Here is a 27,875-nt window from a genome sequence, read left to right as displayed (position 1 = left end):
CATCAAGTATTACGCAAAGTCTCAGAGAAGTTTGTTTTGTTTTGTTTTCTGGGTATTTTTTTTCTGCCCTTAGGAAAAGTAGGTTCTTTTACATGGCTTGGCTCACAATGTAAGTGGTTATAAATATATTATATATATACATGGCATAGTGGTATAAATAGATTTATAAATATACATCATTCTTTGCTACACCTTAAATGCCAACATGTAATCTTTGGGCTTAGCAGAGTAAAAGACAGAATAACACGCAGTCTATCTTTCCACAGCACACTTACTGGGTTGCTCCTCTAGAGGAGCAAATCATTAGATAAGACATCATTTCCTGCACTACTGCACATACTCAATGAGGTAATTGTTGTTAAACAACTTTGCAATGCCCTTTCAACTTCAATTAAATTAACCATAAAATGTAAAAACACAAATACTGAGAAAATCTGAGTTTTACAGAAAAAAATACAATTGATGTGTTGGGGATAGGAATGTTCATTACCTGCTTTTACCCCAAGATGACCAGAATACCCGTTTTTTAAATTTGCTTTTAAAGTGTGGCCTGAGCCTGTCTACCTCAAATCCTTCTTGGTAGAGCACCAGGTTTGTGCAATTTTGACATTATAAAAACAAAAACCAACAACGAAACAACAGCCAGATTCAAGCCCACAGACCTCACACGTACAGAACCACTGTGCCTCGGGAAGGCTCCCACAGTGGTTGCAAACATGGCATTTTGTCTTCTTCACATTTTCAGCTAACACATTTGGATGCAAAAGTCACGCGGCTACTCTGATGGTCACAGGACTTTGGGGGTTGGTGAGAGGACCCTGCTCTTTTGGAGAAGGACAGGTGGGCAAAGCCTTCCTGTCGCCTTTCTGGTAAAATGGCGGCTGGGGGAAAAATGAACTATCAACAAAAATATTCAAGATTCCCTTTCCTGTTACAATGCTGGTCAAATGATACATATGATCCTATTAATTAACACATCAACTGTCTAACTTTGGCAATACCAAAACCTCATTTTCAAACCATTATTATAGAGAGAGGGTGACTGAAGTCGTGTATTCATTTACCAAAACTTAGGTACTTCGACAGATGTGCGGAAATTATCTACAAAGAATGGCCACAGAATGAAAATACAACAATTTATACTCAAATTACAAGGAATCTTTCCAGTCATTGTAAACTTTTTTAATTATTGCTTTTCGAATGATAAACTGTATAATAAATTAGGAAGGATTACCATTGAAAAAACAATTATGGCTAGGCAACAGTCTTAGTAATGAGAAGGCTATGCAAACATATCCATACAAATATTCAAAATACACAGCTTAAAATATAGACATGGGTGTAAATAAGTATATATAATATGTATATATGTATATATATATATATATAGTCTTTGCCTTGTTCATGCCCTGAGATTTCAGTAACTTTGGAGTTCCTTCTTTAATTCCAGAGAGGTGAGGGGAAACCACGTGTTGTCAGGAGAGCTTTGCAGAACTGGAATTAGGTATGAGCAATTTGCTACAGGCACCCTGACTCGCCAAGTCATAACTTAAGAAACAAAACACTTGTCTGAAAAATCTTAAGGATCCATTGGTTCTACTGTTTCTTGTTTGACCTTTACAGGTACCAGAGGTAGTGGGTTGCTGGAAGGCAGCTTCGTGAAGGACAGGTCTGATGACTCATAAAGGCTGCACCCCGAGGAGAGGAGTCCATTCCCCAGGTTTCTTTGCAAAGATACTTTCAGACCAGTTTCTTCTTTCTCTTTTCTGACCACGGCCAGAATTTCTTTCTCCACCACAGAGGTGACATTGATGTCGTCCTCTACGTCATCCAGCCGGTCGGCATTGTCGCTGATGTCAAACTTCTCGATTTCTTCGTTGATTCGAGTCAGGTCCTCCGAGGTCAGCCCCGTGGCAGGGGCCACAGGGCAGTTCCCCTTCAGGTGGACCTTGAGGCTGCAGAGATGGATGTAGCTCTTGTGGCACTGGGCACACTTGTGGGGCCGTTCCCGGGTGTGTAGACGCTTGTGCAATTTCAGGTGCACAAACTGGGTGAACTTGGCAGGGCACACCTTGCACTGGTAAGGTTTCTCTCCAGAGTGGAGTCGCAGGTGGGTCTTGAGATTGCTGGTGCTGCTAAATCGCTTGTGGCAGACCTACAAGGGAGGGGAGGGACAGGGCAGAGCAGGGAGACAGGAAGACCAGAAGATTAAGAGTTGCTGACGGGAGGGAACAGGCTCACAGGCTGAGGCCCAACAACCTGGGAGGTGAAAAGCCTCCCCGTGGCACCCAAGGTGTGGTATTAAGCAAACCTCAGGGATGTGGGCTGCACCTGAGGAGGTGTTTATTTCCCCATCATTTTTCCACCCACTGGAAACTGGCTGTGTCCAGTTCTGTGTCTCTGCTTGTCAGCAGATAGAGAGCACCGGGAGGTCCACAGTGCCATCAGCCTGTGCCAAGGCTGAATTCCTATCGGTTTAAACTATAGGCTTACAGGCTACGTGACAGGGGAGGGCAGCTCCACGGACACTGAAAGGTCAAAAGTTCTACCCAGAAAATACTGCCCACCTGGCATTCATGTGGCTTTTCTCCCGTGTGTACCAGGTAGTGTTTCTGCAGGTGGGCGAGCTGAGTAAAGCCCTTGTTGCAAGTCTGGCATTTGAAAGGCCGTTCTCCGCTGTGCACTCTCAGGTGGACCTGGGAAGAAGGCACACGGTGTTAGCTCTGCTCTCGAGTCAGCTCTGAGACCTGACGTTTCTGCTCAAAGACTAGGGTGTTGAGGATGCAAACATCTAAAGAGAGGCATCAAGACAAAGTCTTCAACGGAACAAATCAACCCTAGTGTTTTCAGAATGTTTTGTTTTGCTTGATCTCAAAGGACAAAAACCACAGGCTGGCAGGGACATTAAACTGATCTTCTAAACTGCACGTTTTCTTATTCAGAAGAAACTCGAGAGGGAAAGCGACCTATCCAAAGACACCGAGCTAGGCAGTGGCCAAAGCAAAGTAGAATGGGCGCTTAATTCTTCCCACTCGAGTCTCATACCGATGCGAATGCACTTTATAACCTGAGGAAAGGGACCTGAGAGTACCCGCCGGCACGCTGCGCTCTCCCGGTCTCTCTCGGCCTACCCTACCTTCAGATTGGAGAGCTGGCCGAACGTCTTGGCGCAAACGTTGCATTCATACTTGATCTTGCCGTTCTGCTTCTTTAGTGGGTAGGGAAGCGTCTTGTAGCCGGTCATGTTTCTCTTGCTTTTCAGGAGATTCACGGCTTCGTCGCCGCCGGGGGCTGCCATCCCCGCTGAGGTAGCTTTGGGCTGCACCATGTGCTCCGCCGTGGCGGCCGTGCCCGCCGTGGGAGACCCGCTCGTGGGGCTGCAGGCTTTGTCCTTCATGGGGGCGGCGGCCCCGGCGAGGGAGAAGGCGCTGTGCGGCGCGGGGACCAGCACCTCCCGGGGGTGCTCCGGCTGCAGCAGCCTCCGGGCCCCGTCCGAGGGCAGCGAGCTGGGGAGGGAGGCTGGGCTGAGCACGGGGTGCGGCAGGCCGCCCGCGCCCAGGAGGTTACTGTAGACCGGGCACAGCCTCTGGAAGAGGCTGAAGTTGTTGATGCCGTTCACGCTGCTCACCGCGCCCAGGCTGTTACAATTCATGCCGTAGGGGGGCAAGAGGAACTTGGGGTAGTGAGCGTTGTACGAGGGGATGAAAGCTGGCGGGAGGTGGGGCAGGGGCGCGTATCCAGGGTAGGAGCCTAGACCCTCCGGGCCGTAGGGCGCGTTCAAGTAAGCGTAAGCGTCCCGGGGGTCGTGTGCGCCCGGAGCCGCGGGGGACACGGTGTTCCCGGGGCTGCCGTGGGGGCTGGAGCTTTTGAGGCTTTGGTCGGGGCTGCTTCTTGCGGAGGACGGGAGGGAGGCTTGGGTGATGTAGGTTGGTCTCTCCATCCGGTAGGGCAGGGAAGCTTTCAAAAAGTCTTCGGGCAGAGGGGCCCGGATGGGGTAGACAACCCGAGGGTAGAAGGGCATTTCGGGGCTCCCAGTTTTTCTGAAGTCGATCATGTCCTTTTCCGACGTGAGGGGTGAAATGTTGGAAGCATAGAAGTCCTTTCCCTTGGAGGGGTTGGAGTCCAGTTTGAGGATCTCTTTCACGCTATACTCTCTCTTCTGGACAGTCTTTGGGCCAAGTTCATTTTTCTCAGTGCCCTGTAGCTTTGGATTGCTCTGCGTTTGTGCTGAAAAAAAAGAAAAGGAAGGGCGATTACTCAGAGGGCTGGAGCAAAATGCTAAGTTGTTCGCACTTCTTGACAAACTGTGAGCACCAGCTGCAACGCCAGTGCCAACATCTGGCCCAACGCCCTCTCCTTCTGGAGGGCTCTGGGCCACTGGCTCCACAGTGCCTCAGTTCCCCCTCAGCTGCACACAACCACGCAGCATCAACAGAAACAACAGTACCATTTAGATGATTTTGTTTTCATCAGTACAGACTTCATGATGGTGAAGTGCTATTTGCGCTGGAATAAGAGAGCTTGCATTAAAAAGGGGTGGAAAGCTCCTGGGGTGAGGGATTCTCACAGGGTGATAAAGTCAGGGTGATGTTCATGGTTTACCTGAAGGAAATCAGCACGCCCAACGCGTGAGATGTGTGCTAACTCATTTCGAGTAATAAATAGTCATCAGTTTTCACATCGATTAATACGAATTTGATAAAAATCCTGTTCAAACTGCCCAGGCCAAGGAGGTGAGCCATGTGGACGCCAGCCCTGACCCACAAATTTGTAGACAAACAGCAGGAACATTTCACCAAGGCTCTGTTTCTGGTCTAACCAGGCTCCTAGCAGTGCTGGCCCCTGGAATCACAAGGCGTGACAGTCACCTCTGCCAAACCACAATAGGTACTTCCCAAGCCAGTTCAATTACTTAGAGCACCAAAGAAAACAGAGGAAGCTAAGAGGAAAGCATTTATTCCCAAAGACGGCGTATTATTACTTGGAAAATTTACTATTTAAGCACATCAGCAATGAGGTCAGTCCCAGCCTCTCTCTGCTACTGCCAGCCGTCCTTCCCAAAGGCTCAAAATAAATGATGTATTTGGGAAAACGTTGAGTCTGAGCAGGGAAAACCGAAAACTCCCTACTCAGCTTTCCCTGGAAACCAAAAGTAAAACCTGTGATACTCAGTCTGATCTCTGGTTATCGGAGAGCAATCATCTTGCCAGGACATTTGTCCTGGGGTAGGCTGAAGGCATTAGCTGTGGGTGCAGGGAGGGGCCTGCAGAGCTGGTGGAGCGCTTGGCCTCAGCACTAGGAGACCTGGCAGGTTGGGATCACGCTGAAGGCTTTGCACAAGTATCCTTCATCGTCTGCTTGACTTAAAAATGTCCTTGCTTGACTTAATTGAGAAAGAACTCCAGGCTCACTATCTGATAGGTGTAGAAATGAACCCTGTGAAATTCCAGAACTGAACCCTTCAAATCCATTCTCTAGGCTGACAGGCTTGAGGGATTCGATTCCAGGTTGAGAGCCCCTCAGAGAATGTTATCTCCTGTGGCCTGTTATCAGTTACTCTCCGGGGAGCCAGAAGCCCCAGAATAAACACAGGGAACAACACTATCAGGGAGAATGCTGATCAGGGGGCAGTGATGGAAGGCTTGTGGAGAGAGAGGGATTTCTGAAGCCACTAAAGCAAAATAAATATCTCCTTATCAGGCCAATATCGGTCTTTCAGTGAGGCCCAGCAGGCAGGAAGTTCAAATTGTCACTTTTGTTTTTTAGAAGCTGAAATGGTAAAGGAAGAGAGAGAGAACTTAGCTAGAAAAACTGATAGGCAAGGCATCTCACAGCCCTGGGAAGGAATTTTATGGAGATGGAAAAGAGCGATTTGGAACATCCATACAGGCTCAAATTAATAATGATTTTTTTTAAAAAAGAATGCCCACCTAATAAAATAAAAATATAGAAACTTTACTGTCATAACTTTGTGCCCTTTTTATGTGGCAAATGACACCTAAGTCTCACCATTTTCCCAGTGGCTTCAATACTCTCTTGGTTCCAAAACTCAACAAACTAAAGTTGCAAGCATAGCTCTTTAAGTCCAGCCATAGCACCGCCCTCACATTTAGCCAGGTAAACATTCCTCTTAAGCACCCTAATATAATTGATTACTGTACTAATACAAAGGTAATGATTGGGCCAACAGACAATAAGGTCAGAATTTTAAATTTCTAAGCAAAATAACTTAGCATACTGCCCAATATATAGTAAGTAAATCCATAATAAATGTTTGCCATTTCTAATGCCCTCAGAAAAACAGAGTTACATTGTCATCTTCTAAAAGAATGTCCAGAGCAAAACATTAGTCTCCCTGAGATGTTTTACAGGGGGGAAATTATAAAACCTGTATCTAGTACAGGTACATTTTAAAAATCATCCTTCAGCAGCTGAGTAATCAGAGGAGCTGGTGTCATTTCTGACTCTCCACTTCAGCAGCAGCTTGAGTTAACATGAAAAAGAAAATCAAGATCTGTTTTTGTTCTTAAATCTTAAATGGCAGTAGGCGGACAGAGTCATTTCAAGAGTGAACTGCTTCTAAAGCCTCTGAATGGCTTAATTATGCCGACTCACATTTTCGATCTATAATAAGAACCCCAAGACTACAAGAAAGAACCTAGAAGTTCTGCAGTAGGCAAAACAAAGTCTGTTTTCAACTGAAACTGAGAAAGCACATTAACATTTAGAAGTCTATAATTTGGTCAACTGTTTTCTAGATGGGTTAGTTAGATAGATAGGAAAAAAAATACCCCCAAAATGGGGAGGGAAAGGGATTAACTATTAGTTCTTTTACTCTGTTTGTTTGTTTTGTTTTTAGAAAAATGCCAGTTTGTGATTTCTGGCTACTTACTTTTCTTCGGTTTGTTTCAAATCCCTTCTATTCATTGAACCATCACTGCCACTTGAACCCTCACAGAGATGCTGGCAAGGAAACCCACCAGAACTCATTTGGAGACACAATCTACCTCTTAGGCCTGATGAAACAGTAGAAATTTTCCTGATCAGAGTCTCAATCGTCAGCTGCCACACCCAAGGCAACTGGTACTGGTTTCACAATCCGCAGCAAGAGTCTTGTTTCAAAGGGACTGGTTATGTATTGTTAACTCTCCTTTACTATGAATATTGAACAATGAAAGGGTACTGAACATGGTGAACCACCATTTAGAAAACATGCTGCACAAATAAAAGGGGATAGTTGAGGGAAAAGAGGGGATAGTTGAGGGAAAAAAAGGTGTCATTTCGTAGTACACAAGAAAGTTGCTTCTGAACAGAAAAAATAAACACTTGAATCTTAAAAGACTGAGATATGGGGCAAAGTCTTTCCTTGGGGAATGAAAACACCAGGCCTTAAAAACTTTTCTTTGACTGCCACAGAGTAGGGAAAGCACATGAAAAAGTTTCTTCTTGGTTGGTGCAAAGTCACTGGGGTGGGTCACCTCACAGGGACTAAGTTTAAAGAACAACAAAAATCAAAGACTTGCTCCGAGTCTGTGAATGAGTAAACTCAAGTATTGTAAGGAGCCCCTCTAAAGGAAGCTGCTCGCTATGCTGAGGCAGTTAGGACCGAGTATAGCATCTTCCCATGAGAGGCCCAGCTGGAATGGAGGTTCCAGGAAAGTGTGACTGTGCCAAGTGTCTTTCACTACCAGGCTCTAGGCCTGGGGAGTGCACGGATGCCTGTGGGGATGCTGGGCCCTGGGGACACAAAAGAGTCTCAGGGAGGGCCAAAGAAGAGAGAGATCAGGGGAAAGAACTGCGACCTTCGGTCACAACTTGAATATACCCGTATCACACTCAAACTAGAAGCCAGTTTGTCTCCCACGATTCCAAGATCTTTTCCTAAAGTTCACGGGTGCACTGTGAACACAACTCTTAAAATAGGACCCAAAGGGGAGGTCCTGAAACTTTACATGTATAGATGCCCCAGATTTTTTAGCAAACTGCAAATGTAGTCTTGAGATCTTCAGAGAGATCAAGTAAAGTGTGGAACGAATTCCCAACAGCTGTACAGTTAGATTATAAATTACTAAAATACCCTGTTTCCCCGAAAATAAGTTTATTTTAAGGTGTCCTCCCAAAGATGCGCTAGGTCTTATTTTCAGGGGACGTCTTATCTTTCCTGTAAGTAGATCTTATTTTCGGAGGATGTCTTACTTTCGGGAAAACAGGGTAAGTATTTGGTTTGTTAATTGGTCTTAAATTTGAAGTCAAAATTCTAACTTATGTTAAAATTCTTATTTATTCCAAATATCACAAAGGGAGACAATGTGAACTAAAACAATTTAGCTTTCAGTTAAAGAAAATGGACAACATATTACCATTACCAAACAGTGAACATAGGTAAAGGGCACATAGGAATTCTTAAAATGTTTCCTTGAAACTTGAAATGCTATCAAAACAAGTTACAAAAATTTCAGCATTTAGTTTTAAATTTTATTTGAATAAAAAGGAGCTAATTTTAAAAAGCGCTATAAAATTGAGCAGTGTAACTAAGCACACGTAACCACAGTCACAACAGAGGTTAGAATTTCATGGTAATTTTTTTTTTCACAGTAATCCCTAGGGAATGACTAAAATGAAATAGCCCTTTGTAAAAAGAGGTTATGACAGCAGTTTTAACCAAATAAAAAAAGTGAAAGCGTATAAACCTAAGGAACTGAGAATCTGTTAAGATAAAGTGATAGGTGACTACTATAATACTGATCAGGAGATCAGATAATTAGTTTACCATAAGGAAGGAAGCTAAGATAATGAAATCTTTAGGATTATTCATTTAGAGTAATATTTAAGAAATTATAATTTTCTAGCAACAATTACATATTCCACATTACACCATAACTTTATATTCAAATGCACATTCCTACAATATTTCAGTGAGTATTTTAAACACAAAGAAAATGCCACAGACACGGGGGCTATGCCCCGCAGACTCAGCATCTCTGGACCAATCCCTGTTATACTCCCAACCACTCCCTGTTGGATAAATTAGAAGTGGACATATATTTCTTTCTGTAACTTTCTGAATCAAACACTCAAAAGTAGGTCTTAGTATATACATATATATATATAGAGAGAGTGATCAAGTTTCATAATAGAGAATAGAGATTTAAAAAAAATGTTTTTCCTCTTCCTAGTCCCTAGTTTTAGCCTCCTACTTGGGCCAACAGATGATGAAGCCATATAATTAAACAACATGTCATTAGCCCATAGGGGCAGAACTGACATTACTGGCATTTTTAGTTTTTTATTCTGTAATCCACTTACTGAGACTCATCATTGTCAGCTCTCCAGGATAAGGGTAGTGAAGCCTCTCTGCAAAGTCCCGACAATACCACACAAGAAGTTCCTGGTTGGCAGGGATGGGCTTAATGGTGTAGAAGTAGATGTTCATGCCGTTCTGACACGCAGCCAGGTTTTGCTCCCGGGCAGAGTGCGCTGGGTTCACATACCGCATCCAGTTGCTCTTCTCCTCATTAAAGCCATCTATGAAGTGGTGAAGCTCCCCTCTGGAATAGATCTGTCCAAAAGAGAAGACAGACAGGTAAGAGGAAGTCAGCCCCAAAGCCATGAAAAGCTTCCCCGCACTTCTCAGAATAAACACAGCCTGTCCTGTGTGTGATTTCTGATCCCCTATTGCCTAGTTAGCAAGAGAATCCAATCAGTTTCACCGGAGTGGTTTGAAATCAGCAGAAACAGGGGTGGAAACAGGTAAGGCACACTCTGTCAGTTACCTTTTCCATTTCAGCTTTATTGTCTTTTTCCCGTTCGGGAAAGATAACAGAAGAACGAAACACAAATTTTCATTTAAGGAGCTGCCTCAAACCGATTAAACCACCACCGAGTACTACTTTGGCTACAGCAGTGAATGGCAAATGGGCGATGCTACTAACTTTAGTTCCGATGATGATAACTTTTAGTGCTTTGAGTCACTGGGTAGAAGACCAAGGCGACTGACTACGTCAAACTGAAGTCTCTCAACCTTTTCTACGGCCTCTGTACTTGCCATTTCCTACACCCCCGCCCAAGTCTTAAACTATGCAAACATCCTCCACCCCCAACCCTTCAAGTCCTACAGTAACACTTGCTCTTAGGAATACTTGGAACCTTGCCTTTTTGTGGAAACACTGGGTGGGGCAAAGGTGAACTTCACCTGCCATAACAAAGTGAACACCGGGACGGCAGCCAGAATTGACAGTCTACTGAGCAGTCACTTTTCCTTATGATAAAAACATGTTCAGCCTTGTGTTTTTCTTGCAAGCCAGAGGGAGGAGAGAACGCTCTTATCTGTGAGCAGGTTGGCTGAAACACCACACTCACAGCCACAGGCGTGCGCTTTTGGAAAAGAACAGGAAGAAAGCGTGTTCTTCCTTAAAGGCAACGCGTAATGAAGAATTCAGATTTGAAGTCTGTCCTGAGAGTAACACTAATTCTGATTAACAGATGCATTCAGGCCACTTGGTAAAAAAGCAGAGTAAAAGAAAGAATAGGAAAAAATTAAAACATATACTCTTCCTGAAACTACTTAGTAACCAACTCGTTATCCGTTCCATGGAAGTTTCTCTCTCCCTCTTTTAGAAGGCAGCCTCTTTTAAGAGCTTCAGACTTTAAGGATGTCCTTCTACATACAATACCTGGTTATCTGAAACGTGTACTCTCCAGGTAGTAAGGGCACCCTGTTGCTGGCTCAGATTTTGCTCTAAGACGACAGCAAGTCATTGCTTTATTCTAACTCACATACGGACTACGTTAGTCTATACATCCTTTCCATGTATGTTCACACGTTATCAGAAATAAAAAAGGGAACTCTGTCCCTTTAACACGGGCAGTAAACACCAGAATCACTTTCTTTTAAGAGCAACTTCCTGTAAATTGTGAAGGGGGAAATACATGTGGCTTCATCAAAGCAGCTTGTGAGAGCTTTTGCGGTGTGTTTTGTTAAGAGAAAATGGAACAAGGCTGGGTGAATTCTGCTATCAAGAGGGGTTTTCAAGTTTGTTTACTCTGATGTGCAAACTTCCAGGAACACGGGGTTCCATTGCTCTTGCACTCTTTGCCGGGCGGAAACTGCTTTCTAAAGCTACGGGTATGTTGATTCCAGTCAGTCTTCCACGGACTACAGTTTACTGTATCCTCATTTAAAAACAGAAATGTCGATGCCATGAAGTCACACACGCACACCCACAAGAAAATAAAATAATGCATACGTACAATGAACACTGTTCCCTACCACCTCACTGCGCTTCCATATACTATCTAGAAGATTAAAAATGTGCTGACTCACAGTACAGTTACAAGAAATGTCACTGCTTTCTCAACTTGAACACCCCTTCTCTTCTTCGTGTAATTTGCATGAAACTTTTTCTTTCCTCACAACAGATGTTCATATCCCTGCCAGCAAAATCAGGATGCTTTTAACAACACGTGGAGAGTTATCTCCTATAATAATATCCTTTGACTATGAAAGAGTGATTCAAATAAATCCTCCCAAGGAAAGCCTTTCAGTTACTCATGCTGGATCTCAAAAACAAACAGGGAAATGGGGCAGTGAGGGGAGATTCTGAGGTATTTCTTGCCTTTTTACAAAATGTCCATTCAAGATGTATGTTGGACTGTCCTAATTCAGACCTTTGATTCCAAGAATTATACACCTCTGTAGCTTACTTTTGAGAAGGATTTATTGGCAATAAAGGCAAAAATGCATTTATGTTTTCTCTATTGCAAGTCATGTGGTGAATTATATATATTTATTTATTTTATTTTATTTTTTGAGACAGAGCCTCAAGCTGTCCCCCTGGGTAGAGTGCGTGGCATCACAGCTCACAGCAACCTCCAACTCCTGGACTTAAGTGATTCACTTGCCTCAGCCTCCCAAGTAGCTGGGACTATAGGCACCGATCACAACACCCGGCTTTTTTTTTTTTTTTTGGTTGTAGTTGCCATTGTTTGGCAGGCCCGGGTGGATTCGAACCTGTCAGCTCTGGTGTATGTGGCTGGTGCCTTAGCTGCTTGAGCTACAGGTGCTGAGCTGTGGTGAATATATTTTAAACATAGTGGTTAGTAAATAAAAATTTTGAGCACACAATTCTTAGTGAATCTATAACTGCTCTCTGCTTGGGTAATAGTAAAATACATTTTAAGAACACAAAACTTATTGGATTAAAAAAAATATTCCTTCGAAATAGCTTCTGAGTGGTTCACTAAGACAAGTCTTTTATGATACTTGTCCAAAGGATATAACTAGGCAAAAATACCAACCAAAGCAAGCATAATACAGTTTTTGTTGCTGCCAGACAGCAACAAAAAGAATTTAAATAAGTAGGCATTAAAATATTTACTAAATTTAAGTAAGCGTATGATCATTTTCTAATTGAGGAAATTGTATATCCCAGAGACGCCTTTGGGAAGGGGGAAAGCAGTTGACTTTTCTCTGTTCACTGTTTACTCAATGATTCCATCTAATTAGTACACATCTGGGGTCCTCTCTAATGCTGATATTCCAAAGGAAATGGTACTGGACAGACCTTTTGGGTCGCTGTTACAGGAAAGCTTATTATCTCACATGACTGTAAGCATTTCCCTAATACTGTCAAAGGTGCAAGTTTCATGGTGTGGATGCATTTAAACAGGACCGGTCCTCTGGTCCTCACCCATTGCCCAGCCCCCTCTTCCACCCATCCTTCTCTAATGGCACTTACTTTCGAGATAATTCACTTGTGATAACTCTTCCATTCACTTAAAGTTAACTCAGCAAGAAATCAAGAAGAGGTGAAATCTAAGGCTTGGTGACTCATTACTACTTCCTTGCAGAGAAATGCAAATGAATCTACCTACCCTTAAAGCAAGCAGCAAACTGTTTCCTTTCATCACAAAGTTCTAAATCAAGATTCACATGTAATTCATAGCTCCATCACTCACCACCTACATGCTATATTTCCAGGGCCAAGTATTTAACAGGTTCCATACCATTTGCTCAGAATTCCCTGTGTCCATGGGGACCCTGGACACTTTTGTTGATTAAGCCTCAGTATTTCTCAGCACAGGTAGAAAAAGGAAGTGACCCAGCTCTTCTAGCTCCATTTCCCCCCCAATACTTAATGAATCTGGAAAAATTTTCTTACTTACCCGCCAAAAGTATTTCCTGTTGGCATTCTTGGGAACTGTATCATTGGTGTAGATTTCACCTATTAGGGGTCCAAAACGCGTTCCCTTTGGTATATATTCTTTACTCACCACTCCAATAACCTAAGATGGTACAATATAGAGGGAGCAATTACTTTAACTGTAAAATGTTAACCAATCTTTTTATTTCAACAAATTGAACTGTCAGGTGGTAATACAACCAATAATAAAAAAAATTGATATGGAGAACATATATTAATGGTGCCTACATAATTAACAGCCAGTTCTATCTTAGGGGAGGACGACCTTTTAAAGTCTAAGATCATAAGCAAATACTCAACCAAGCATTCAAATATTGAGGGTCCTTTATATTTATAATTAATTTTTATGCTAGAAGAATAGAGGAAAACCATTCTGTTTTAAAATCAGAATAGGGTACTGCAAAGTTAAAGAGTCAGGATTAGACCAGTGGTTCTCAACCTGGTCTAATACAGTTACACTTTACCCTTTAATACAGTTCCTGTGGGTCGCGACCCACAGGTTGAGAACTGCTGGATTAGACCATGTCAGCCTGTTCTCAGTTTCCTGATTCTCCTTCTCCCTCAAACCAAAAACACAGTGTGCCGGAGGGGAGTAAAGCAGTCTTAACCTCAGAAACCAAAATAATGCTCTTTGGTTGTTCCACAGTGGCCTAAGAACCAGAAACCAAATGCATTATGTTTTTTTTATTCCAGGTTTTTTTTTTTTTTTTAATAGCTTGTAAGTTCTCTTCAACAGGAGAAGACCTTTCAAGTGTCCTCATTGTCCTCTAGCATTTCCCCCTCCACAGTGGTCAAAAGTCCTCCTCTGAAGTGGCATTTATACTAAGGAGACCTGTGGGGACGAGGATCTAAGGAAATGTACCTTTTCAGTTGAGCTGCATCACATGTTTTGACTCTGTAGGGCCTTGCTAAAGAAACACTCTAATTATTGCCAATTCCTTTTTAATCAGAATGTCTTTTGTTGAGGGGAGTAAAAAAAAAAAAAAATCACCAACTATGAATCAGGAAATAATTCATCACTATTCAAAAGAATTCCTCTGTGACCTGTCCTGTATAATATTTTGCAGTTGCAATTATGTTTTGATTTTTATTCTCTGGCTTCCCCATTTTTATTTTCTTCTCATTAAAAAAAGCCTACCTACCTGTGGCTCAGTGAGTAGGGCACCGGCCCCATATGCCGAGGGTGGCAGGTTCAGGCCCAGCCCCGGCCAAACTGCAACAAAAAAATAGCCGGGCGTTGTGGCGGGCGCCTGTAGTCCCAGCTGCTTGGGAGGCTGAGGCAAGAGAATCGCGTAAGCCCAAGAGTTAGAGGTTGCTGTGAGCTGTGTGACGCCACGGCACTCTACCCAAGGGCGGTACAGTGAGACTCTGTCTCTACCAAAAAAAAAAAAAAAAAAGCCTACAAATAACTTACTGAATTCCTTACTGCAATGGACCAAGGAGGCCAGGAGAGGTAAGACATATTTCTTTTCCAGGTTTTATAATCCTTGGTGGCTCGTGTGTAATTGTGTACTTGAAACGATAGACCCAAATGTGTGAATCAATCCATGTTTACAGACTGTTCACAGTGGAATCTAAGATTCTGGTGATTACATTAATATATACCAGTTAAATCTCATCAAGAATTGAAGCCTCTGTGTAAATGGATATGGAATAGAAGCACATCTATATGGTTATGATAGACTAATCTTTTCACATGTAAGTTTCTTATCTGCAAATTTTTTTTCTAAAACAATTTAGTATTCAATATACAAGTCCATGGAGCCTACTCAGACTGAAAAGAGAAAAAAAGAAAATTTCCTACACCTAACACAAGTTGAAACAAGAGTGTTATTTTTGGTTCTTTATGAATTTCTGTCAGAGAGCTGAAAAAAGCAGATGTTCATTTCATCCTCCTCCTCTGCCTTCATTTACATCTATCTGCCCTTTTAATAACAGTTCATAATTATTGGTATTGGTTGGCAGCACAACAATTGGGGACAGGGTATCTCAGAGTAGCCTTGAGATAAAAATATATATTTACAGCTTAAGTAGACTTGCTTACTCAGAGGCTTATTGTGAACTTAATTAATTTGGAAAATTCCTGGAATTAACTTGTATGACATGCAAATCATTTGACATTCATATTTGAGTAGTTATTCTATAATATTAAAGTGATAGACAAGAAAAACAAATAATGCCATTTGTTTGTGAGCCAATAATTAGCAGTTGATATTTTCAACATATCCACTTCACAGCAGCAATTTTAAGAAAGGCACTCAACTGGTTCATCAACTTTGTTTTAAATTATAGTCTCTTGCAGACAGTGTCTTGGGAGTCGGAGCTGGATTACCAACATGTAGCATTACATGGAGGTCATGGGTTTTTCTTCCAAATTGCCATTCTTATACAGAATGGGCCTCTTGGTTTTCAGCAATCAATCTTACACTAAGAAAACAACATTTTCTTGTGGCCGAAAAGGAGTCATTAGAATCTTGTTCCTACAAAGGAATTTAGGGAAGGCCTCAGCCACACAACCCCTGCCTATTTGAGCACAACTCTGGACTAGGCAGTGGGAAGTCAGTATTAGAAGTAGTTCTTGGGTGTCTTTATCTTTACAAATGCAATTCAATGAAGAAGAAATGAGAACAACTGAAAACAAGAGGCGGGTTTGTGGTAGAAGAGAGGTCTATGAAAATTCTTAAGTCTCAGGCAAATAAAAGAGCCTTAATATTAGATTATTTTTAGGAATGGGACAGAGCCCTAATATTTTAAATTCCTATTAGATAACACAGCCATAGGGTCCATGTAAATACAAACTTACAGACAATAAAGACACAAAGTCATAGAAATTCAAATTCGGAAGGATTCCTGTAGCTTATACACCTATATTCATTCAAAGTCCAGCACTAAGATACGTAATTAAATCCATGTCAGAGACATTATTCAGAGAGAACATAAAAGCTGAAAACTCTAAGATAATGGTACTTGTGGAGGTAACTTTGGGGGGCGGGGGTGAATAGGCACCAGTGTTGTTTTTAATGGGGAGTGAAAAACCTTGCCAGAATTCTCCCTCTGGTCCTGGAAAGCTGCAGATGTGGGATCTCAGCCAACCTGTCTCCCTGACCCATCCCGTACAACATGCTTAAACATCATTTACAGCAGAGCCAGGCGTATGCCTTAAACTTCACAACACTAAAAGCATTAATAATGTGTTCACCTAATTCAGGAAGGAAACTTCATTGGAACTGACCAGGGTCCTAAAGAATTACCGCTGGGGACAGGCTGCTGTGTGCCTTCCATAAACCTACTAGTTGGAGGTGACTGGGCTTCAGTATGTCCCTGCTTCACCTATACCCACAGGACATCCCTCTGCCGCTGGGGCAGATCTGTCACTGCCTGTGGCCTCAGTTACAGAACACACCTGGATGTCCACAGCTTCCAGACAAAAAACAGGGCTTCTTTTCAATTTTACCAAACAGAGGAGATTTTACAGCTTGGGACAGGTAAAGATGGAGTGTTGAATGAAATTCTGATAGCAAAGATAATATAGGTCTGGGATTTTTTTTGTGTGTGTCTTGTTTTTTATAAAAGCAAATCCCTCCTTTAGAGATTATGTAAACACATAGAATAGTGGGTATTAAGCAGAAAAAATGTGGTCTGCGCAACCCCACCCCACGTTAAACTAAGATCATTTTAATTACCAACTATTTCTTTTCCCTCCTCAAACCCCACCCCATAAAAACAACTCATTTGATTAAAATTCTGCTTTGACTTTAAGAGTATTTGCACTGGGAGGCCTAGAATTCAGCAGTAGACCAAACCTTCAGCCTGTAATTCACCCCATTTTTTAAAAGAGTGAAGTAAATGAAGGCGTTTTTGGAATGTTTTCTCCTTCATTATGTTTATATTAAAGGAAACACGGTAATGCCTTGGTACATCATCTCCCAAATAAAAGGCAGCAGGAAAAGGGAATTGCATGTTATGGTGAGATACTTTTTTACAGATGGCTTCAGTTAATAATGGACTTCAATCAAAGTGGACACTGAGTCGGATGTTTATCAGCACACGACTTTGGGCGGTCACACTGACCGTGCCACAGTGCCTCTGGAGTGCAAGCAACCGCAACTGAGGACAGAAATTCTACAGGCTACTGCGTTTAAAATATAAATGTTTAAATTTATTTTTTTTCTGTAGTCAGGTAGTTATGAAAGATTATTTCAGGAGGACCGGGGGAAAATCCCCATAAAAGAATAACTCATCAGTTTAAAAAATCTTCAAAGTTTTGAATAGTATGTCTCTATCTGATTTTAGTTCTGGAAATAGGAAGTAAGAATCGCCTCATTAAAGGTGCAGAATGATTCTAAACCAAAGCTAAAAATGAAGGTCAAGATCAGAAATATAGTTTGTATGTTTTGTTTTTAAACCAAAAAGGTGCTGACACATAGCACAAATTCATAATGAAAAATGGTCTTGCTAAAAAAAATTCCCCAGTATGTCAGCACGATAGTACATAATGTAACATCTTTTGCTATTTAAATGAAAACATTTAAAGACGGGCAACATAAATCAGTCAGATAAAAACTACATGCAAAAAGGCTTTTTTCTTATTTCAACAGCTCCTGGGACATAAAACTAACTGAATAATGTTAATGATAATGTAAACATTTCATCAGTCCTCAGCCCTAGAACTGGTTTGCAGCTATTATACCCTCAATGATTCAATTCTACCATCTTCCGTCACCACCCAAAGGGAGCTGTCCTTTCCAAAAGTTCAAAAACAAAGGATAGAAAGACAGAAAAATAGGTACAAACTCCAGGGCAAAGCTTAAGATAGGATGACATTCAAATATATTTCCTAGTTGCTTTTATGATTAAAAACTGAACATGTACTAGCCAAGTATTATAGTTCAATGAAGTATAGTTCAATAAAGAAGAGAAGAAAAACCTGACTTTCTAGGTTAATTTTGAAGGCCCTCTTTAGTAACATACACACTGTCTGATTTTTGGTTGCTTAACATATTAAAATAAGGAGTTATTTTTTAGGGGGAGAAAATTGCTTAAAAAAGGATCAGTCTGAAATATGTTAAGACGATAAATAAAACCACAGTGACACCAAGAGGGGCCAGTGTAGCATAATCTACAAGCACTTGTTGGAGAAGTCAGGAAGAACTTTGCTCCAAGTCCGGGTCTGGTTTTACCTAAACGCCTTTGGGTAAGTGACTATCTTTTCTGAACTTTGAACTAACTGATCTAAGAGCATTACTTGACTTAGCTATGATTTTAAGTAGAATGACGGAAATTGAAAAACTTAAGCTAAGAGCTGAACTGAGGACAAGAGGACACTGATTCCAAGGGCCACATTTTCAGGGACTTGCTAGTGAGAAGAGCATTCCTTTCAGAAAGAGTTATAATGAAGGCCAACCTCTGCGGTTAGATTTTTTTGGTATTGTTCAGGCACAACTACAATTTAAATTTTGCTTTTTATACAATCTGCTTCTATTCTCCCAGCTGTGGCAGGAAGAAAAAAGATTGAGGAGAATCGCTCTATTTAATTCTAGACAGCTGTGTCTCCCCCTTACCAAAAACATTGGACTCAGACACACAAACAGGAAAGAGACAAAGTATTTCCCAAACGAGCTCCCAGATTCCTTCAAATACTATTCTCCTTAAGGAGAGGGGAAAGTGAATTGACATGGCTGTAATGAACAGTCCCAGTAGCAAATACTGGATTCCTACAGCAAATGATCGCCTTTTCACTACTTTCCACAGGCAGTAATAGAATTGACAGTGCTCTGTGGCACCAATGGTAGTGGGAATTCCGCCGAGGGGTCAGTTCATTCAACTCAACCCAGCAATAGACTAGTGAGACCAATTGTAGTAGCCAAATTCTCAAAATAAGAGGTGGCTCTGCAAGTTATTTCACAGCTAAACATCATGCCTAGGTATAATCTTCATGTACAAAGGTAAACACAAATCAATTGCTCATTCTAAGTTTGGGTTTTCAGCCCCTTTGAAACAACAAAGAGCGTACCCACTTCAGAGGCCTATGAGGAACTGGCCTACCACCCCAGCCAGAGCCCAGGAGCTGCCACAGATAAACAGTGGTTAGCTCTGAAGTCATCCGGGCAGAGGACACTTTACCGTGACCCTCTTCTCAGTTTATATACCAGCACTTCACTTCATAAACATGTCAAAGTTTTGAGAATAATTTTAGAAACCCAGCTAATAAAGCTGGCTCGTTAAAAAGAATAAAGCTGTCTAATTACCGAAGGGAGACAAAAGAAACATTTAAAAAAATTTTTTTTTCTAAGAAAAAGTTTTCTCCCTACTGTACAACAGCAAGACTAGGGCCAGTCTCAAGGCTCCCTGACAATTTTATCCACCCCATGGTGCCGGCTTTTCCAAGACATGTCAATTTGCCAAAAGATTTAACTGTTTACTAATTAGTATGGAACAGTTGAAGGCAGGAGGAAATGAGAAGCAACTGACTTAGGGAAAGGGAAAGCCGAGAAAGAAAAGAATGGAGGATCAACTATTTACTGATACTTACAGATTCCCAGAGATTCTCAACAGATCCCGGAGGCCTCAAGGGCAAGTAGAGAGATTTGGCACCAGGTGCCAGTCTTCATCAGCAATAAACCAGAGGCTTACCTCTTTGTTGTTCGTGGCATATTTGAAAAGCAGATTCCTTGGTAAGGATGCTTCTGCCTGAACCGAAGTCCCTCCATCAGAGCCAGAATCCCAGGGGTGGTCGTTGACAATGTAGGTACACTTCTCTTCAAACTCAGCCTCTGTCCACAGAGTCATATCCGCATCCTCCATGTCCATTTTCATGGTCCCCTCTGTCCCCTCTGCCAACCCTTGAGACCTCACAGCACTGGAGCTACACTGGGGGGCAGCCTGGAAGAGAAGGGAAAGGCCTTTAATCCCCATTGTCCTGCCTGGTTCCTGCGGCTCCCAGCTCCCTCCGAGAGGCTATGACTAATACAGAGTCGGAAGACTTTAAAAGCAGATGCAGAGTGCTTGGTACAGTTGAGTAACAGCCAAAAGGCCGTATAAAGTAAATTGCCTTGAAGAAGCAAAATTTTTAAATGCTACTCTTAGTAAAAGAAAAAAAAAATAAAAAGAACGTGGCAACTTCAAGGGGTGGGGGGAGCACTTCTGAACAATCCCTGGCTTTACCTCTCACAGCAGAAAAATGTTGTGAGCAAACAGTCCTGTGTCCCAGAACGCCTGGGGTCATGGCCGTCAGACCCTCAGCACTGTGGAAAAGCTGCCTCAGAAAAGTGTCACAAACAAGGAGAGGAAGAGGAAGGAGCTCTGTCTGCCTCTGAATGAAGCTAAAAATGGAAAGCGCGTGTGCTGCAGGAGCGGAACCCAGCCTGCCTTTTCCAAATGGGGAAGACTGAACTTTCCCACCAGCTCCCAACGCAAAACAACTTTCAAAACAACGGCCTCCCCCCTCTGCTGCAGGCTCTTTCATCCTCACATGAAGACTGAAAAGAGCTGCATCCTGCCAGCATCTGAGCTACAGTCCGTCAGAAATCATTTGGACCACAGGAAAGAAGGAAAAATGGGTGAAGGGGGAAAAGACCCTGCAGTTTCTTTTGACTTACGGGCATCTCACACCAAACTGAAAAAGCAAAAATAAAACGTAAAACACTGTTCAATAAAATTCCCTGGAGAGAAATCCTTTAGGAGCCCTCAGCTACAAATAGCACTTTCCATTTAAATCTGAAAGTGTCTGAATTCCCAGAAGTCACTGATGTACTACAATTTACTGTAACTAAAGTTGTAACAGATAGAGAAGACTCAGAGAATAATAAGCTCTGCTTCCACGTGTAACTGATAAGCCTATTCCAGAAAATTCTGCCTCTCATTCAGAAAAACTGTTTTCTAAAGGCAAAAAGGGAAACAGCTTTTGCAGTGCTTCTCAAATAGACATGTTTGATAAAAATTAGGTGTCCAGTATCATTTCCACGTAAAAATGAGTCTTTGTGAAAATGTAAACATAACACTCTCTGGAGGTCCTTCCAGGGAGCTTTCACACTTCCCACTTCTCTAAATGAGATGCTCTTTTGTAAAAAAAGGTCGGATGCAAAGTTGTCTTTCTCTCAGGTGTGATTTAAACAAGCTCGCTTATTTTTATGAAGTTCCAACATGTAGAGTCATGATGCCGTATACAATGTTAAAATAAAATTGAGAACTCAAGCCAGCCCGGTATAGTTACTCTGAAGGGTGTGAGCAGGAACCACCACCGAAATTTCAGTGAATTGACAATTACATCTAGAACTGAAAGAGTTAATGATTCATAAGGAAAAAAGTCTTATAAATGTTTGACAGTGCTAAGTGCACTAAAGCAGAAGCATTTCTCGCTTCTATTGCGACTGTTAAAAAGAAAAAGAAGAGAAGGAAAAGTTTTCAGATCAATTTCAGAATAAAATCAAGTTCCTTACCAAGGTCGTATCCACACGGTTTTCCAAGCAAAAATCCAACATCTGAAATAAGTCTTGCTCATCTCTACCCAGTCCCCATTCCCCCGCGTCCCCGGGCCGGGCTGAGCAGCTCTGGCTGGCGCACCCCCGCGGTCCCCGCTTCTCTGCCGATGTCTCCGGGCGCCGCGTCCCGCGCTCGCGTACAGGTGCCGCGCGCTGCGCTCGCCTCTGCGCAACACTGGAGGGCCGAGTGTCGCGGCGGCACGACCCGACCGCGCTCTTTCCCCTCCCTGCAGATTTCATTAGCCACTCAACCGCCCGAAGTGGGGCGTGGCCACACCTGCCAGCCGGGCCCAGGGCTTTCCCCTAGATCCGAGCCGCCGAGAGCTTCCTCTGTCCCCTGTGAATTTCAACATTTACTTGGAATCTTCTCACTTCCCTTTGAAGCCGCTGAACCCCACGCTGACTCGGGCTGTATTGTATTCTAAATACACCAGAGCGCCCTCCTTCCTGACGCCGCAGAAAGCAGGGGGCGGGCATGCCTTAAATAAATGAAAACTTGAAAACGCGTTGTCGTTCCTCAGCTCAAATCCCTAAATTACAGCACACACAAACCTTACGTGAAAAGAGTAAGTTCAATTGTTTTTGCATCTAACGTGAATACCATGGAGCTGTCTGGTCCTCAAGCTGTAGCCTATGAAATATACGTCCCCCCCCCCCCGCACCCGCCCCTCAAAATGCGTTAAGAGTCCATTTCTCTTGCTGACTGAAAGATACTCAAATTTGGCAGGACTAACTTTCCTCTCTGCACATACGTATTTAGTAAACAGGGAAATAGGAAAAAGTTATAATCCTATAGATTAATTTTTGTTTTTCTTTTTCCTTTCCTACCAAAAGCCACAGGCAAACTTTCCAGGAGCGTAAGTAAAATGTGGAGCATTAATGGCTTCGCAGTTAAGGGGGGCATTGAACTGGTGCCTGCGAGTGGATAGCAGTCGGAGGCAGTAATTAGTGGGCTTGTTCTGAGCCCTGGCCGGCTTTTCCTCCAGCCCCAGTCAGTCCTCTGTTGAAGGAAGGACATCCTGTGATGATGGCATACAATGTCCTGTTTGTTTATTATTAGGAGCGTGGACCTTGCATTCCTGCTTCTCATTACAAAACAAACCAGATGCTTTACTTCCTTCAATGGTCTTGTGCCTTCAGCAAGGAGCCCTTTAACTCGGAGAAACAATGATGCAAAGGGTCCGTTGGTAACAAACACCCCATTTCAATGACTCTTTAGATCCCTGAAATACAAGTCTTCCACTTCGCCTGCTTGCCTCACCACATAGGTCTTTTTTTTTTTTTAAATAATTATCTTTTTCTACCTTATGCTTCAATGTCTTTTCTAACATTTTAAATACACGTGTGCACACACATTCCTCCCCCCCCACGCACACACACACCCACATACACACACCCAGTCTCAACCTAATGATACCAACTTAGTCATACAATGAAGTGGACATTTGAGTATTTGTTTACAGGAAGAAATTAAATAAAGCAAAACAAAAGCTCAACTCCATCCCCAAAATATGTCTGTTTATATTTAAAAATTCTTTTCCTTCTTTTAGAAAGTTTCTAGAATTTTTCGGTGGGGGAGGAGAGGACATAACTTTTATGTATAAAAGGCTTCTACACTCCCTCTAGCACAGATCGATTCCATTCCCACTAGGGGACATAGGTGGCACACACTCCCTGCTCATGGCTGGGTCCACCTGTTGTTGCTATGTTATACCAGAGGGGACGCTAGCGCCTAGAGGAAACGGGACTTTTTTAGGATGCAGCTATGCTGGGGTATAAAACTGAATGAACAATTCCTAGGAGTTCTCAGAAAGATCCAAGATGATAATTAAACAAGAGAAATCCAGCCTCCTTGAGAGGGTTTATTAACTGATGCTGAGTCAGCGCCACAATGGACAGAAAAACAATGTAGTCATACCAAGGCCGGCCTGCTGTTCAAACAGTCTCACTTGCAGATGTTACAGAGTATTTCACTTCCCTTTTAGAATCAGACTCTGCTCTTGGGCCTCATAGACCATCCTGCAAGCACTGGTGAGTCAGCCATGATGAAGTAAGGGAATTGGAAAAGAGTTTGATATTTGAGGTAGGAAGAGGGCTATTTTAAGCCAAATATTTGCTTAAATGACTGGAAGATGCCAGTGAATCAACTCACTGTTAATTAATATCAGCCTGCACTCACCTTCAGAGGTGGTGAAATGGGCTTGAGTCTAAGGAGGACGCAAACTTCAAATACCAGTGTGGGGCTCAGCCAGGCAACCCTAGAATTAGTTCCAGGTGTGCAGCTGAGCTGGACAAGGCCACGGGTGGAACTTCAGGAAAGTAAATGTTGAGATACAGAGTGTTGGAATATGAAGTCCTTCAAATGTTTGTTCTTGTCTCAAAGTGATAAGAGAAGAACCTCCAAACCAACTCTGGTCAAGGGTAGGCAATAATATAGTTTAAAAAGGAAGACACAAAAAAGGAAGGAATAAAAGAAAAGACCTGTTCATATCGTAATATTAGGAAAAGACCTGTTCATATTGTCACATTAGCTATTGTCAGGCACAAAACAGTCAAGGAGGAAGACAAGGGACTGATTTCTGAACTTCACTCTGTCCCCCATGAGGCCCGAGCAGTGCTCACTTTTAATGCTGACTAAAGCTGGCACTGGCAGCAGCACAGCTGTGCAGAGAGCTATCTGAGGCTGCCCCTGTCTGGAATCACTGTCTCAGAAAAATGTTTCTTTCTAAGTAATGACTTGGTGGATTTTTAGTCACTCTATTATAATTTCCCTCCCTGTTATAATGTCAGAAAGAACCTCAGTTATCTTTATTAATCAGCATTTCTCAGGCAGAATTCTCACAATAAGAGTGTTCACACTGCAGCAGAGCATGACTGATCCAAGCAGCTCTGTTCTCAGAAATTCTCATCAGTTCCCTTTGATGGCAACCTCACAGCAGCTCAACAAGCCCATATTAATTTGGTTTCAGCTACTGGGCCAGTTTTTTCTCTACCAGTCTTTGGATGGTTAGAAAACGAAATGATTCTATAAGGGAAAGGACTGCCGTACAACAAAGGGAAATGAAATGCCCAATCTGGTAGACCTGAGTTCCACTTAAGGAAAAAAAAACTTTTTTTCCCCAAGGAAAATAAAAAATGGGATGAAATGTACGCAAGAAGAAGCATGTTTTCATTTTCTAATTCAACTCCTGCTATACCCAAACAAGGTCAATGACAGGCTAACCACATCAAGAGAATGCCCCCCCACCCTCTTCTCCCCACTCCCTACCCACCCACCCACCCTCACGCCCCACACCCATTTCCCACTTCCTGTAAGTTAGGCATCTTGATGCTGGTAAACATTTGGGGACCAACTGTAAGCCTGAGCCTGAAAGAGGGGGCTCTTAGGCTTTGAAGCCCTCCCACATGTCTCAGAGCCAGGCAGAGAATGAGAAGGACACTTGCTTTTTAAACTTTAATAGTCTTTTCAACTCTAATCACTGGGCTTGGCTTTCTGGCTGCCTTCCTTTTATAAAGTCGGACAAGAAGAGCAAGTACGTGTGCATGAGTGAGAGGGAGTCTATGAATGACACATGTGATGTGACAATTCAGCGTGTGTGTCACTGGTAGGAGATGTGTATGATATGTTTCAGTGATGTGTCAAATCAATTTAAAAATAGTATAAGCTTCCTTCTCATGACACAGCTCACCTCCCCAAAACTTTCGACCAACATATTCAGGGCCTAAACTTTGGGATGGTGATCTTCGGGGCTGTTGGATGTTTTGAAATGAGGTCAGTGTTTTGACTTTCTACATAAGGGAAACAAAAATTAAGGAAACTGAAGAACCAAGGCAGAGGTCCCTTCCATCCCTAAGAAGGCAGATATGATAAGTGCCACCCAGAGGACTTTATAAAACCCACATGATGTCTGAGGCCACAGAGTATCTACAGAGTCATTATGCCTACGGATCTTTTATAGCCCACCCTTCAGATAGATAGTTGCATCATTATCTAATCACTTAGAGATTTTTTAATTACTCATTTAATACAATATCCATCAATTAGATAAGTAACAATTGCAATAGTAATCATTTCCATATGATTTGTGGGGAGGTAACCAAAGTGGGTCTCCAATATTTGATTTCCTCCCAATTACATTTTGATAATAGTGAATACTCAGACATGAGAGGGAGTTTAATTTCTGAAAAGTCTGAGGGTAAGGACAGGGGACTGAAGATCATTTCTGAGCCCAGAAGACATTGCCTAACCTTCTATTTGAGGGGAGACAGGAATAAACCTAAACTGACTAACAGAGGGCAAAGCACTAGTTATTTGCAAGGGTGAAAGAGAGCAACAGGAAAGGCATTCGTTCATTCTGAAACTCTTTCTCTTTTCTCTTCTCTTCGTGGGGGGAGAGGAAGAGCGGCTTCCACACACGCGGGAAAGCAAGGTCCTGGGCCTGGTACTTGCTCCTTTCACCTTGCAGTGGTAGGAAAGGTCGAACTGGAGGAGGGGAGGACTTGAGGTGCAAATAGAAAAAAATGGAAGATCAGAGATAGGATGGTTTCCTAGAGGAAGATTAAAGAGGGGCAGTTGGCTTTCAAGTAAAGGAGAAAGGAGGCTGGGAAGGGGCAGCAGAAACCCTAGGGCCAGCACCAGTGTACAGGGAGCAGTTCCCACAGAGCAGGAAAAAAGGCCCCCAGCTATGCCTGCCACAGCACTTCCCTGAAACCTCCAACTATGAGCCAAAGGATGAAGATGCTTTGTTAAAAATGGCACTGATGGCCCAAAGTGGTGGCTCACGCTTGTAATTCTAGCACTCTGGGAGGCTGAGGCAGGAGAAGCACTTGAACCCAAGAGTTTGAGGTTGCTGTGAGCAGCTAGGCTGACGCCATGGCACTCTATCCAGTGAAACTCTGTTTCAAAAACAGAAAAAGTGATTGACAATTTCTAAGGGAAGATTCAAGACTATAAAAGCTTGATTTTTACGGGCCAGGGTGAGTTAGGAGAGAAGAGACAGAATTATAAGGATTAATAATGAAATCATTTGACTCCCTCCCCCATTCTGCTCCAAAGAGGAGTTAGTATTCAAGCTGAGTTGAGGACCACAGCTCCAGTCCAACACTTCATTTTCCTGCTGAGGAAACTGAGGACTAAAAGCCAGGAAGTAGAAATGGCATTTCTCTCAGCCTTCCTTTTGGGAAGGCTGTAAATCTGGAGATGCCAGCCTATAGACAGACCTGCTGCTCCAAAAGTAAACCCTCCCAAGGCCCAGAGTTTGGTACCAGACCCTTAGATATTACTATTATTATTATTATTACTATGTTTGAGTCACAATCTCACTTGGTCACCCTCAGTAGAGTACCATGACATCACAGTTCACAGCAACCTCAAACTCTTGGGCTCAAGGATCCTCTTGCCTCAGCCTCCCAAGTAACTAGGACTACAGGTGCCCAGAGATTGGTATGGGACCCTTAGATATTACTATTATTATTTTTGAGTCACAGTCTCACTTGGTCACCCTCAGTAGAGCACTAGGACATCACAGCTCACAGCAACCTCAAACTCTTGGGCTCAAGGGATACTGTTGCCTCTGCCTCCCAAGTAGCTGGAACTACAGGCACCCTCCACAACATCTGGTTAGTTTTAGAGACAGGGTCTCACTCTTGCTCAAGCTGGTCTTGGAATGCTGAGCTCAAGCAGTCCACCTGCCTCAGCTTCTCAGAGTGCTAGGATTAAAGGCATGAGCCACTGCGCCCTGCCCCCTCAGATATTGTTCAGCACCAACTGGGCCCAAGGTACAGGTGCGCTTGGAAAGGTGGAGGGAGGGGTACACCTATTGTAGAACCTTTTAAATGTTCAACTAGTAGTGATGTCAAAACAAATTTGACCCACCTAATTTAGTGCCTGGGTTTGGAGGAAGGCGACAGCCCCTAAAATGCCTCCTTCTCCACCTGAGGCTTGGAGAGGTAAAGGAGGAAAAGAAAAGGCAGGGGCAATACAATAACAAACCTCATTTTGTAGACACCTTATCTTTTGAAAAACTCTCTAATGTTGACTAGGATAAGCTGGGAGGCCTTTTAACAGGAAGATAGTGTGGAGATTCTGAAGCCATCAGCCCCTGCTTATCTGGTCTCTATCTACAGCCCATTGTTTTCTCTCAAGACACACTGGGGGAAGCAGAGCAGAGAAGTTAATGTTCAATAGACATCT

General features: G+C 42.8%; 1 protein-coding gene and 1 pseudogene across 3 annotated transcripts in view; both read right to left on the bottom strand.

The window, feature by feature from the left end:
• Positions 1–27,875, bottom strand: part of LOC128585843 (glyceraldehyde-3-phosphate dehydrogenase-like) — a 618,240-nt pseudogene that overhangs the window by 230,880 nt on the left and 359,485 nt on the right. The window lies entirely within an intron of this gene.
• Positions 65–21,993, bottom strand: PRDM1 (PR/SET domain 1). 2 transcript variants are annotated; one of them, XM_053591176.1, is made up of 7 exons: positions 21,641–21,993; positions 19,836–20,084; positions 13,165–13,284; positions 9,307–9,559; positions 3,137–4,227; positions 2,568–2,696; positions 65–2,155 (listed from the first exon to the last, which is right to left on the bottom strand). In XM_053591176.1, exons 1-7 carry the CDS (start codon positions 21,920–21,922, stop codon positions 1,580–1,582), a joined length of 2,700 nt encoding a protein of 899 aa, XP_053447151.1. In that variant the 5' UTR covers positions 21,923–21,993; the 3' UTR covers positions 65–1,579. The 2 variants fall into 2 exon arrangements, with proteins under 2 accessions (XP_053447151.1, XP_053447152.1); XM_053591177.1 differs by lacking the exons at positions 13,165–13,284; positions 19,836–20,084; positions 21,641–21,993 and adding an exon at positions 9,774–10,027.

This window comes from Nycticebus coucang, chromosome 5, assembly GCF_027406575.1.
Source record: "Nycticebus coucang isolate mNycCou1 chromosome 5, mNycCou1.pri, whole genome shotgun sequence".
NCBI lineage: Eukaryota > Metazoa > Chordata > Mammalia > Primates > Lorisidae > Nycticebus > Nycticebus coucang.
This window is presented reverse-complemented; position numbering and strand designations above follow the sequence as displayed.

Bases quoted from the DNA above. Each gene is read 5' to 3' on its own strand.
- PRDM1 (XM_053591176.1), bottom strand. From the start codon at position 21,922: ATGAAATCTGCAGGGAGGGGAAAGAGCGCGGTCGGGTCGTGCCGCCGC. The intron at 13,285-19,835 runs GTAAGCCTCTGG...GTACCATCTTAG, and splicing joins ATGCCACGAACAACAAAGAG to GTTATTGGAGTGGTGAGTAA. The intron at 9,560-13,164 runs GTAAGTAAGAAA...TCTTTTGGACAG, and splicing joins ACAGGAAATACTTTTGGCGG to ATCTATTCCAGAGGGGAGCT.